Genomic DNA, 14,312 nt, shown 5'->3' with positions numbered 1-14,312 from the left:
GACGCTGCAGGAGTCTGTGCACAGTCAGGAACTACACAGAGGTTGTGTACACACAGCGGCGTGTCATCTGTAAATGTTTAGACACCGTCACCTGACTGACATATCTGGTTAATTGGGTTATAACTTTAGAAACCTTAGACAGCAATTTGTCAACGGCGCCGGCAGCCACCCCGTTACAACCTTCAACGGTGGGGGCGGGGGGGGGAGAAGAAGAAGAAGAAAAAAAACCTGCAACGCCGACAGAATGGATTGCACCGTTTGAAAATTTAAAATGTCAACTGTCAAATTTCCCAATGTTCAATTTGGTTGCGATGGAATAGGGTTACAGTTCAGCAGGCAATGTCTGATGGGATATATTCATCATTATTGGGTAATTGCAAGAAGCTCCCATGTGCTCAGACACAGAAAGAGAGGGATGGGCTGTGAGGGAGGAGAAGGGTGGAGAGCGTGAGAGAGTGAGATGGAGAGAGATAGAGAAAGAGGAAAATAAAGAGGTACGGACTAAAAACCATTAGAGGGGATTCGCTCTGGTGAAATTACTCACAAACGTGTGAAAATGTGACATTAGAAGAGGTGCGCTGTATTATTAAAGCTCCACAGTGACAGAGTGCTAAACACGGGTTCAGATGCTCCCTGACTGTGTCGTCATAGCAATAGATGAGCGGCGGGTGAGAGGCCCAACACGGCTCTGCTCCTTAAGTAAAAGAAACAGGAAGGGATTCACATTTTCACTCATATTCGCTAACAACACAGCCTTGGCTTTCTTGCATGAGTAAAATTATATACAGTGAGTGCAATTCAACTCTTCTTAAGCAATTTCCTGAAACAAGGCGACATAAGTAGTAATTTAAAGCATTTTTACAAATACCAAGTTTGTTGCTTTCCAACAGTGACTGGCTTAAAAAATAATCTTCCTAAGAACTATGTTTCTGCACAGGAAGTGATGCAGTTACTTTTTAAGCACTGAAAACAATTTTTATGGACAAATAAGTCAAGCAGCAGGTAGTTATGTTGTTTTGAAGTCTCTCGAGGTGAGTCCAAGTAAAACCTCAATTCTCTAATGAAGTCCAAGTCTAAACAGGAAGATTGCAAGTCAGTCGCATGTTATTAATGTATCTGAATGTTGACCATTTAAGTGGCACAACTTTTAAACAATCTTCCTAGACTTTATAATTAAATATGCATTCTAAATTCAATGCATCCTAAACCAAGATATGGAATATGTTAAATAAGCTAATATACTTCTTAATCATTAGTGTTAGGATTCAGAGTACTTTGCCACTGAATTTAACATTTAGTTCAAAGCGTCGCTGTGCTTAAATGCATCCTCACAGATCTGCTGGCATGACGGGAAAGTCTTAGTCTTGTTTATCCAGGTGTGCTCAATGCATAAGCCTGATAATTAAATATTCAAATCGTGTGGCCATGCAAAATCTGTCTGTCTCTACCTTATATATTTTTCATTGTTAGAACAGAGACTTGAGTGTCTTGCTTTTGGGAACATAGTGCCCAAACACCACCTATAGAAACTTCATCAACAGAAACACCACTTTGTATATATATAATCCTCTCGCAGGTTTTATTCTGAGAAAAGATCAGGTACTGGCAGCCACTGAAAAATAACAACATGACAACATAACCTCCTCTCATACCTCAGTGAGTAAAAGTGTAATTGGAAACCACACAATTACAAACAATGTAGCCACTACACCGCTAAAACAAATCCCAAAGCAAGCCATTAACAGGTAATACACAATTAGTTACCATGTGAACGTTCAGCTCTTCAGGGAGTGATTAGTACAACAAAAGATGTTCTACGGTGAAAAAAAGCATGTGACCCATCTGTGGGCAGACAAGAGGAGGGGGAGGAGTGGTTAGCAGGTGTATTCATCCAGGAAGGATCTCCAGGTAGGTGGGCGGGCGGCAAGGCAGGCAGGAAGGCATTTGACACCCGTCTAACCACACGAGGCCTCGGAAGTTGACAGCCAGTGCTGCACGCTGCATGAAAAGTCACCGTTTTACACACAGAAGATGGACAGCAGGTGATGCAGCTGCTATTTTTAACCCGAGGCCTCCCTCCAGGACTGAGTTGTTCTCACACATCTCTCCCTTCTCTGCCGTTCCAGCTCTCTGCCTCCATTCATTCGTTTTATTCCAAAATGATTTACTAACAGTTTGAAAAGAAGTAACACCTCCTCCATTTGATGGCACAGAATGAAATCAAATTATAGTGCTTAAGTGCAAGTTCTTGATTTTTTTTTTAAAAAGCTCTCAAAATGATGTTTTTGTTTTATGGATTGATGCTGCATGATGATCTGCACTTTTAATAGCTCTTCAACATGAATTTGTATTAATATGATAAAAAACTATTCATTTGAATTTCTGAGGCTGCCTCTTAACTTGCAGCAAGAGAAGTGCACGGGGCACCTGTAGACATCTTAGTACAATATTGCTAAAACATGTTGTACAAGGTCTATAATGTAAGTATAATGCATCAGAACATAAGACAACAGATGTTCTGCACTTTACTACATTACAGTATATACACTACACTGGTTGCTTCTCCCTCTTTTTCTCCGTTTTGCTCCCTGAAGTTGTGCCTGGAGCACAACCAAACTAGTCGGTTTTGATTGATGTAGCAACCAACGGGGGTATACATGCACCTTTTTGACAGTGCCACCAGGCTTCTGCTGTCGTGCCTTTGAATCTAATGACGCTGCGAAAAAATGAGAGTCGGCTCTCTCACCACCGTTTGCTGTAATGAATGTTTCACAGAGCGTGTGAGGTTTGTATTTAATGAAGCAGTCGGCCCAGTTTCTGTGCTTCTGTGTGCTGCCACAGCGATATAGGCAGAGTGACAGGTTTCAGTGACAGGAGGGTAGAAGTGTGGTGACTGTTTTTTTTAAGGGATTTTTCTGGAGGGATGAAGTGACACAGTGCTGTGAAATGTACAGAAAGGTCTAAGCTTGGGTTTAAAGTGATAATGCAGTGATAGTGACTTTAATCTCAGTTCAAGGCTTAGAGACAACTTTTTTTTTTCCTTAGAAAGCCTGGGAGACAAAGTGGGTGCTTAAAGTGAGGAAGATGGGTGTTTATCAGGCAGGGAGGGTTTATCAAAAGTTGAGTTCTATTATGAGAAGTGTAAGTGTCATGCATGATATTTTTCCTTCATCCAAAAGGGGACATGGCAGAAAAATCACAGTGATAATGCATTAGGACCCCCCCCTCTCGCTCTCTTCATACACACACAAACACACACGCACATGCACTCAGAGGGAGCCTTTGTGTGAACTGGGAAGCAGCATGCACAGGCTTTAATACACACACTGACATGCACACATGCATCTTTTACCCTCTTTCTCATCAGGTGTCCGTGCAAAGCCAGAACTCATGCAGAGCACACACACACACACACACACACACACACACACACACACACACACACACACACACACATACACACACACACACACACACACACACACACACACACACACCTACAGTACAGTACATGCACTCTGTTGTACACTGAGGAAAAGGGCGTGTGGGGCTTCTTCACCTTGTCAACAGGATGAGGAGCAGGGGAGATGGAAGCTGGGGCATTAGTCTCCTCAGGGCTGGCTCTGGGATTTCCTCCAGAGGATAGAAATAGGAAAATACAACACCATATAAATAGATTCTCCCCGCTCAAAATACTGATATGGCCTCAGTGGGGAGGGCTGAGGGGGGACAAGACCAGATTTGCATCGAATTTCCTGCTTTCTGCTTTCCCCACGTGTTTTCTTTCATGCATGTGGATCTTTGTCTCACTTAAGTGTTTTATTGTATTTTTCTCTCGCCTCCCACAGGGCAACAATAACATTAACAAAGCTTCTTGATGCAGTGTAATTTGTTGATAGGGGGTTATTTTTGTATTATAGATCTAGTGCTTTGGTCTGTGAATAGCGCCCCATCTATGGATGTTTTATGTGTGTAATTTTATAATTTTAGGCTATTTGTGGATGTGTTTTTTGTGTGTGCGTATGTGTGAACATGTAAGGGTACCCTCATGTATAGCGAGCATTTGTCCAGCAGCCTGGCTGGTTAAAGGGCTGAAACTCATTGTCCTCTCTCCCCCACTGTGGTGCCTGCAGGGTGGAAAGGAGCCAGCCGGTTTGCCCACCTTACAAACTACAGCTGGAAGAGTGTCTGTCTGCTGAGCAGGTGCCCACCCCGGAGCTCATCCAGGGCTACGTCAAGAAGGTAGGGCTGCTTTACAAATGCCAAGCTGAAGGTTTTGTCAGTTTGTGCCCAGCTGGAAGAAGGGATGCAGGGAAGAATGAAGGGAGTGGGAGTTAGAGAGGGACAGATGCAGAGAAATTCTAGTGGCTGCATATTCAAAAACAACAAATACTGAGTTGGAAGATCTTAAGCAGACATGTAAAAGAAGGATGTCTCCAGAATATAAACCCCACGCCTGCTACCAAACTCCAGATCGCTTTTGTGCAGCATGTCATCCTGTCTAAAAGGTTCAAAGAGCACAATGTTTTGAATGTTTACAACTATATTTTAGTGAATCAACCACTTTACTAAACCTGCAAGTAAGCACACTGCTGTCAGGTTGAAGATTTTTTAATAGCAGCTTGTCACAAAATGCTGGGAGCACAGTTGCCATGTTGGAGGAGTGACAATAGAATGTTTTGTTGGGTTTTTTTTGCTGCCACTCTTTCTTTGAGCATAAAAATAAGAAGAAAACTGTATTTCAGGGAATGTCAGGTATGAATCAGCTGTAAAGCTTCTACTTTTACTACCAGAAATGTGCTTGAAGTGATTCATTTCAACATTTTCTGAACAGTTTCCTCTTTGTCCACTTGAGTGAAAGTAACAATACCAGTTTAGTCACATAAAAACTAAATCAATAAGTAGCAGTGGGGGGGGGGGTCAGTACACAGATATTCAGTCTAACAGGCAAATGTATCCAAATCGGCAGGCAAAAGGTAGGTAATTGGAAAAAGTCGATACACACTAGATAAAAACGCTGGATCTCTCACACAGAGGCAAAAAAAAAGATCTGGAACAGAAGGAGAGGAAGACAGACTAAATACATTAAGAGAGGGGAAGACAATGAAACAAAGGTGCAACACATTAGGGCGGGGCAGACAATCCCACAGGCGGGAAACGTGACAGGAAGTTGATCTGAAACGAGACAAGTGACCGAAATAAAAAAGGAAAGACAAATAAATATTCAAAATAATACAACATGACCTCATGTAGCAGGACAGACTGTGATACCATTTTATGCAATTTTATACTGTACCTCTATTCCACTTAATATGGTAGCTTTTACTGTACTGGAGGGTTACATATTGAGTTAACATATGATACGCTAATCAAATATAATACATTGTTGAATATTAAAGTAGTGGTTCTAAGCTTTTTTGCCTTGTGACCCTTTAAAAAAAAGAGCAATATCAAGTTTGGCCCCTTGTGATGTTTCATATTAGAATAAGTTTTTAACCAACAAAAATGTCTAATTTAATTCACTAATCAACACCTAAATATGTCAAATTATCTTGTATTTTGCACCAAAAAGAGAAAGAAAAGATCTAAGATTTGAGAAAAGCTTCTTTTTTTTAAAACTCAGATTTTTCATTTCACTTTTTGAAGTGGACACACTGTAAATTCATTGTATAGTCATATAAGTCAGAACACCTACCTGCAACTTGAACAGCTTCAACAGTAAAATGCTGCTTATACACTGACGCATCAATAATATCACCAGGATCATTTTTTTGCAGTACATTTATTCGATGATAATAGATAATTCGATTTTGACAACATGTACTTGTACTGGATTACTTTTTCATTGATGTTTTGGTTCTGTTATGTAAAGGATCAGAGTAGTTCATCCACTACTGATAAACAATTGTTTTAAAGCCAGCATCCAGTATTTCCATTCCTCATGTGAGTTTAGTGTCTGACTAGCTACAGTTTTTCATGAATGTCATGGTTTCAAATTCAGGCAGTGCAGCAGGAGGTGAGGTTACTCATTAGTGGAACAAGTGTTCAGATTAAAAGTCTTCAGGGGTCTACATCTGAACAGACCAAACCAAACTGAGCCCAATGTACATGAATACATTTTAGAATAAAAAATAGAGACTTGATGCAGAGACCTGATTGTCTGAAAGAGAAGGCACCAAAACCGGCAGCAGCATGATGCTCTACCAGTTAACAAGCAGCCACGGTCTAATAAGAGCAGCAATACATGTTATTTTTCTTGCACTTCACAGTTCACATTCTCCATCTCACCTCAAAAGAACAAACATTTTCTCCTGCTATAATTACGATGCACTACAAGCTGATAGCGAGTTCTGTTGGTTTTCTTATTGTAACCATGACAACGAAAATCCCCTACCTTTAACTGGGTGGTAATTTCAACCCAAATCATGATCTTTACCTAAATCTACCCAAGTTGTTTTTGTGTCTAAACCAGAGTACTGTCACATTATAAAATATACTTATAAGCCACAGACTAATGATTGCGTCTGCTGATAGGGGCAGAAAACACTTGCCTTTCTCGACTTAATCATATTTCAACACCATTTTTTAACATTTAATTTGGAGGATTAGGTGAATTAGATGAAATATAATGTGGATCTTGGTCTTGGATACAACTATAGGAACTAAGTGGACTTTTAACATCTAATTTGGATCATTGATTTAAGTGAAAGTAGCAAAGCAGCAATTTAATACACTCCATACTGAATTCAAGTATAAGTAAGTGAGTAATTAAATAAAGTTTATTTAATATAGCACCTTTCACAGAGCAGGTTACAAAGTGCTTCACAACAGTAAAATGGTTAAAGAAAAAAATAGTACAATATAAGATAAAATAAAAGAAGCAAACGATAAAAAATGAGCAACAATTTACCTTAAAAACACATAAAATACAAACTCTAGACACTTTACGAGGTGAGACAAAGGTCAGTTTGAATAAATGAGTCTTCAGCTGTTTTTAAAGGCATCAACATAGACCGCAGTTCATATGTCTATAAGAAGAGCGGACTACAGTGTTGGAGCCACAACTTTAAAAACCACAACCCCCTTTTGCTGTCAGTCAACTGCGAGCGACAACCGGTAAGTCCTGGTCAGAAGACATAAGCGACCTATTGGTGATATAAAGATGGAGATCAGAGATGTACATGGGTGTCTGACCATGCAGGGCTCTATATGTGAAATCAAGAACTGTAAAATGAATCCGAAATCCAAGTAATCTTGCTGGACCTGGTCAAAACTTTTGCAGCAGCATACAAGGTCCAGCCACGACTATCTAAATCAAGTGAAAGGGAAAAGGTATAATCCATCTTAGATACAATAGAAGCATGAATAATCATCTCTAGATCAGATTGTGATACAGCAGATCTAAATTTGGAAATGTGTCCTCAATGAAAGAAACATGAATGGGTTAGCAATCAAATATATCACCAAGGTTTCTAAGATTAGACTGTACAGCTATAGACAATACGGTGAACAACCTTAGAAGCCATGCTATCTGAAGCAATGAGCAGTCTTATTTGTGTTTAGCAGTACATCCAGTCCTTTATAGCAGTCAAACAATTGTGCAAAACAGTTTATCAGTGTTATTGGGTTTAAAAGAGACATACAGCTGAATGTCATCAGCGTAACCTGATAAGCGACACCTTTAAATTAGCTTATAATATGACTTAAGGGAAGCATATCAGAGCAAACAGTATAGGACCCACGACAGAACCCTAGGGCACACCACAATAAAGAGCAGCAGTTTCAGACATGTAGGGACCAAGCAGCACAGAGAAACTCTTATCCGAGCGATGGGAGGAGAACCAGTCCACATCCACTCACTGCCTTAGCCTTTCAATCAGGATGCTGTGATCTGCAGTATCAAAAGCTGCTCTGAGATCCAGCAGCACCAAAACAGAGCATTCACCCACATCAGAAGACAGCATTATGTCTCTGGAGACTTTGAGAGGAGCTGTTTCAGAGGAATGCTTCTGATGGAAACTAGATTGGTATTTATCTGAAATGTTGTGTGCCGTCATGACTGAGCACTGAGCTGTTTTGCAACAACTTTTTGAACTTTGAAATAAAAGGCACTTTAGTTTTTTTTTGTTTTTGGGCAGGTATGGGATAGTTTTTTTCAGAAGAGAAGTATGGAAGTACTACCTGCAAAATGCATAATTCAAAGTACTCATACAGTATAAAATTAGTGATGCATTAATGTCAAGCAGTGTTTTAATGTTCAGGTAGAACTAAATGTAACTACGTTGTGTACTATTGGTGTAATCTGTGCCACGTGTCATATTTTACGTTGTTTGTGCTACAAAGTAACTTTAGCTGTCACATATTGTAAATGTAGTGGAGTATAAAGTGCAATATTTTCCTTTGTGGAGTTCAAGAGTGAAGTTCAAGTACATAGTATTAATTAAGCCACAGACTGTATATGGGTCAGTGACAAATAAAAATATATTTTAAAAAGTCTTAAAAGCAGCATCAGACATTGAAATGACATTTGCACCATTTTTTTTAAAACCAAAAGTAAGACTGAATGCTCCTGAAAATGTCAAATGGTGTAACCATAAAATAATGATAAATATTAAATATTTTATCCACCTACAGTGTATTTAGGTGGACTTATACAAATAATTACTGAAATAATAAATAGATATGGTGTTTCATTGAGAATTTAGTGTTTTTAAGCAAGTCTAATTATTTGGTACAAAGTTTTAATGGTTACACCACTTAGACATTTTTTTAATCCTCTAATATATTCTCTCAAAATGGATTAAAAGTAGAAATTTCATGCTGGGTCCACAAAAAAAGATGTGTGCAAGTTATTCATATGTTTATTATCTAATTTTAACTCCTTTTAAACTAGACTAAGCCACATTGACACAAAAAAACGTCATTGACCCATATAAAGATATGCATAGCGAGGTGTTTTGGCATCTAGCGGCTCTTTTCAAATCACATACCGGTATTCCAAAAAATCTCCCTAATCTTCATTTTCATGATTTGGCAGCAAATTGTTTAATTACACTGCTTCAACGTACCTCAATGTGTGTATGTATGATATGTACTGTAGTATTAGCTGTGTTTTCTAAATGCTTCAAGGCTACTGTTACAGCAATTAGCAAACCAAATATCTTATATAGAAGAGATGAAAGCATCAAACAGAAGCCACTCATTTACTGATCTAATAATTAACAGACTCTGTGGCGTATGTCTCTGTCATGTATGCGCCACAGTAGGGAGCCTATTTGAAATGGCACTTCAGATGCCATATATGCCATACATAGAATTATGTTTGTTAATGTTTCCTTTAGCTGTATGTTATGTGTATGTAAGTTTGCTGCAAAAGGAATTTTTCCAGTGGGGAAAATAGAGCTAGTAATGCTGCATCATCATGATTCAACCCTCCTGCCTAATCTCTATATTATAGGCCGTTATGTCGGCTTGTGAAGCCTCGCTCCTGAACCTTTCTGTACATTTTGCCCTTTGATTAGTCATGCAACTGCAGTCCTGTAGGACCTCATTACTGTTGGTTATCATTTTAATCTACTGAGCTGCTACAGGCCTGCTGGAGGAGGAGGAGGAGGAGGTCATGCTGGAAATGTATTAAAGGGAAGTGGACATGGATGAGCAGTAAAGAATTGAGCATAAAAGTCAATTTCCATTCAACGCTCTCTCTTGGATTCTGTTTCCTTTGCTGTTTTCTCTATTCGTATCATTTCTTCTTATTTTCTTTCCTTTCCATGTCTCACTGTCTCAATCTCTGTCATTATCTGTCCGCGTCTTTTTCTGTCATCTCCTCACTTCCTCTCTCATCTCTCCTCCTGGGTTTTCATCTTGACCTTCACACACCTCCTCCTGGTGCCACTTTAATAACTTACAGGGGAAATAGGAAATGTGGTCTCAAGTCAAAATTGAAATTTTTTTTTTTTCTTCACTGCAGGCTGTTGATATTCTGGTGGCATAATAAGAGGAAGCTGCTTCCAGAATATGTTTCATCAAGTTTGTTCATGGAATCATGTCGGTTAATGAAGAGAAACGATGCGATGCAAAGTTTCCCTTCTGACCTCAAAACCTAATTTTCCTGACCTGAGGTGGTTCCTACTGAGGCGGAGCGACTTGTCTGTTCATTCACATTGAGAAATTTAAAGCATGCAAATTTGTGCGCACTCATAGAACATATTTTTACCCATCAACTCTGTTAACATCATACATTTGTGTATTACAGTAGAGCCCAATAATGTATAAGTCATGTGGCTCTTAAAAGGCTGCAACTAACAATTATTCTCATTTCCAATTAACCTTAAAAGGTCCACTTCTCCCCTTTTGTTTCTCTTTAAGTATCTATAAGCTCATTAAAGTAGTCATAAAGCACACTGTTTGATAGAGTATTAATGTATCTGCTTTTATCTTAGTTGGTTTACATAGAGGGAAAAACTCAAAGACAAGACCATGCATTTTAAACGGCTGCATTATCCCATCAAATGTTAATATTCTAGATTTTTTGTGCTTTATTCAGTTCACCGCCAGTCTGAAATATCCCGTCAAACTATTGGATGGATTGCCATGAAACTTTGTGCATGTTTCCCTGAGGATGATTTGTGATGACATTGATCATCCCCCTGACATTTACTTTCGCTGCACCATTGACATTTACACATTTACACTGCAGTAAATGTTAGCATAGATGGATAGATACATACATTTTAGCAGACATTTTAGCTATACACTCTTGTATTTACAGTATCTAGCAAAGTTAATAACCTATTTACATTTACTTCATCTGAAAGGAAAAAGGCAAACCCGGTCATTTGTGAATATGAAACTATTTTGACACTACGTTTGACATCCCATTTACATATTTTGTGTGTTTTCAGTCAATCTTGATGCATGTCATGATGCTGGACTATTATCAGGATGTTTCTGGAAAAAAGAAGTCTAATCTGAATGGTTGTATTTTGTCAAACAAGAGTTTTAATAATAAGATAATAATAACAATGGCGCCGAAAATAAATTCAATCATTACAGCCCACGATCTGAATCTACTTGTGCTATCAACTGCACCAACATTAGACAGTCAAAGCCATTCATCTCGCTCTCTCTCTCTTTCTCTCTCTCTCATTCTCTCTGACTGCCTGCATTACCATTAAATGAGATACAACCGTTGCTCCCTTTTATCTCAGAAATTCCATTTCAACATATTGGTATGGGGAATATGATGTGGAAGAACCCAGAGAGCGTTCACTGATATTAAACAATATGGCTGGAAACAATGTGACTGTTTTCCAATTTAATTTCATAGTGAATAACCTGCGATTTGATTTGATTTTTATTCTCTTCCCTCATTGTGGCTCGAGATAGAGACGGGCGACGCCTTGGCTTGGGTGTAGGGGGGAGTGGGGTGGTGATGGTGATTGGCGGTGGGGTGGTTTGAGTGGCGTGTGGGGGGGGCTGAAATGGAGAAAGGCATCATTAACATTCTCTGACAGTTAACGTTTCAATCTCACACCGTGGCAGAATCCCAATATTGTCATAAAATGCCAGATGACAATAAGACGGGAGGGGGGGAGGAGGGGTGCTGGATTTGGGATTCGGCCCGGACCTGGGTTGTGGCCACTCTAGTCTAATCAACAACTGATTGGGGGGGGAAGGGTGGAGAAAAGAAAACACAAAGATCCAAGATGCTCTTCATGAAGTGTTGAAAGAAAAACTATTTTTTTATAGTTGAAATCAATTATAGTTTTTATAATTGATTTCAAACTAATTCTGAAATAGGTCGTCATTTTGCATCCTGCTTTTTTTAGCTGATGCTTGAAACCCAAAACTAATAAGAGCATCAGCATATGTGTATATAGTCAAATCCAGAGCTGCAACTAATGATTATTTTGATGATCAATTCTTTGCCATTCACTTTCAGGATTTATCATAAGGTCAATAAACATTTAAAAAAGTTTAAAAATGCCCATTACAATTTCTCATATTGTTCAGTTGTTTTATCCAACAGTCCCACATTTGAAAACAAGAGTGAGAAGAAAAGGAAAAGTGAATGAATGACAGATAATTTTTAGTATTATATGCTTGAAATTTACTCAAACAATCAATTATGTCAAAAAAGTTGCAAATGATTTCTTTGTCAATCAACTAATTGATGTTTAACTAGTCATTTCAATGTTTCAGACTTTGTGATTGAGTCAAAATAACTAAAAGCAAAGTAGCAGAACCTGTATTAGCATTTGTCATTCTGTCTTTTAATCATTAATATTTTCCCAACAGCAGATCCAGGATGCTGCCGACCAGGGGGTGATGTTCATAGGATTTGTCCAGGAACCATATGGGGCACCGTGCACCAGGATCAGAGAACCAGACACCCCCTCCCTCTCCCTGCACTCAAGCCCCAGCTCTGTGCTTGGTTCCCTGGGCAGCCGCAGCCCCTCGAACCCCTCAAGCCCCAAGAGCCAAGCAGTACCTGCAGCTCAAGAGGATGCAGCGGACAAAGAAGGGAATGAGGATGCCTCGTGTAAGGCAGGGGAAGAAGCACTGGGTGAGGAGAAGAATGCAAGTGAGAACACTGGGAATAATTCAGGGAGTGGGATGGAGGGCAGACAGGTCGAGGCCTCGCCCGCAGCGTCTCCAATATCAGAGGGAGATCTGGAGCGGAGTGAGGAGCTGACTGAGGAGGAGTCACCGTGTCACAATAACAACAAAGACAGTGGCACAGAGACAAAGGAGAGGCCGAGATACCGCCAGCGGAGAGGCGATGGTGAGTGGTCTCCATGGTTACAGCAATCGTAAACTAAAAATGATGTGTTAAGCAAAAAACATGTAAATTAGGACTGTAAAGCTCCTACATGCTGGGAATAAATTTGGTTTGGGAGAAAAATGGGGGACAAACAGTAGTTCTAACAGTAGGTGACAGATTAAGTGATAAGAGGTTTGGATAGGGGTAGTAGCTGATACCAATAATAGGAAGTAAAATCTGATAATCTTATATCCACAAAATATATACGTAACAATAATTTGTATTGTATAAAATGTCATCAGTGCAGTGAAGCAGTAAACTTCACTGTGAATTTAATAATTACTGTTAGTTTACTGTGATAAACCAACATTGGTGGATAATATCGATATCTGATGTATCGGTCAGGCTCTAAAGTTAACACATTTTTCAACTCTGTCATGAAACAGTACTCACATGCACGTATGAAACTGATTTTCTGTTGTGGTTGTTGCAGTCATTTCTCCTGGTTATATTGGTTGTGTGTTACTATCCCTCCACTGCAGCTCATCACAGAAACACACTGAAGCACAAAGACAGAAATGTTATTCTAAAAAAAGACTTTAATCTTGAACGATTCCCACTTGATTTGTCTAACTCTGACTGCAGAATCCTCACAATTGCTTTAACCAAACTTTAAAATGCATTTTTTATGCAGAACAAGGAGCGTTTCTTACATTAAAGCCTCACGAGGAAGGGATCACATCACCACCAGTATAGAGAGGAAAAACAATTTCAGCGAACAAAAACTATTTCATGAGTATTGTTTCAAGATAGGCTTTAAAATGTGGGCTTCACCTTTAAGGGGATGATTTTTGCATTATGTTAGAGGTTTTAAGATATTATACTTATTGGCCATTTAGTAGTACCTGGAGCATTTTTAATTTTTACTCAAACACACCACTGCTCCAGTATTTTAAAAACTTAAAGGAAAGGAAAACCCAGGTACTGTAAACACTGTGTTCTGGCCTTAAAGAGATATATTTCCTCACTCGCTGGATGTGAATAAGAAATAATGTTTTGTTTGTTTGTTTTGTCATTTGGGTGAACAGACCCTTTAAAGGAAGTTACACTAATTGGCCCATTGAGGGCGCTGTAATTAAAGGTCAAAATTTCAAAAATGTTCAAGGCTTTAAAACTTGACAAGACTCCAAATAACATGAGACCTGCGACTGCAACGCAAATCCAGCTATCCTTACAAATTACACAGAACAGCTTAATGAGGGAATGATAATTAAGAGATAATTAAAGGTCAAAACTTCATATCGTGAAAGGCCGTAACTGCTGCAACACCACAGCTTCAGTGCTGATGTAACTCAAGATTCATGGACATTTAATGAATGCTGTTATTTAACAATACCCAATGAGTCAAGTCAGGTTATTTTTCTTTGTATAGACCAATATCACCGATATTCCTCAGGTGGCTTTACTATCTGCAGCATGCAGCATACAGTACATACAGCATTATACCACGCTCAATCCTTAAAACCCTCAATTCAGAACAGGGGAA

The 14,312-nt window shown here is 39.2% G+C and overlaps 1 protein-coding gene across 1 annotated transcript in view; it reads left to right on the top strand.

Moving 5' to 3' along the window:
- Positions 1-14,312, top strand: part of LOC133983731 (raftlin-like) — a 114,395-nt gene that overhangs the window by 53,954 nt on the left and 46,129 nt on the right. The window contains exons 4-5 of the mRNA XM_062422907.1: positions 4,134-4,242; positions 12,301-12,787. Of these exons, the coding sequence (XP_062278891.1) occupies positions 4,134-4,242; positions 12,301-12,787 (596 nt within the window). The remainder of the gene's footprint in view (positions 1-4,133; positions 4,243-12,300; positions 12,788-14,312) is intronic.

Source organism: Scomber scombrus, chromosome 7 (assembly GCF_963691925.1).
Source record: "Scomber scombrus chromosome 7, fScoSco1.1, whole genome shotgun sequence".
NCBI classification, from domain to species: Eukaryota; Metazoa; Chordata; class Actinopteri; order Scombriformes; family Scombridae; genus Scomber; species Scomber scombrus.
Note: the sequence above shows the minus strand (reverse complement) of the source record. Positions and strands in the feature narration are given on the sequence as shown.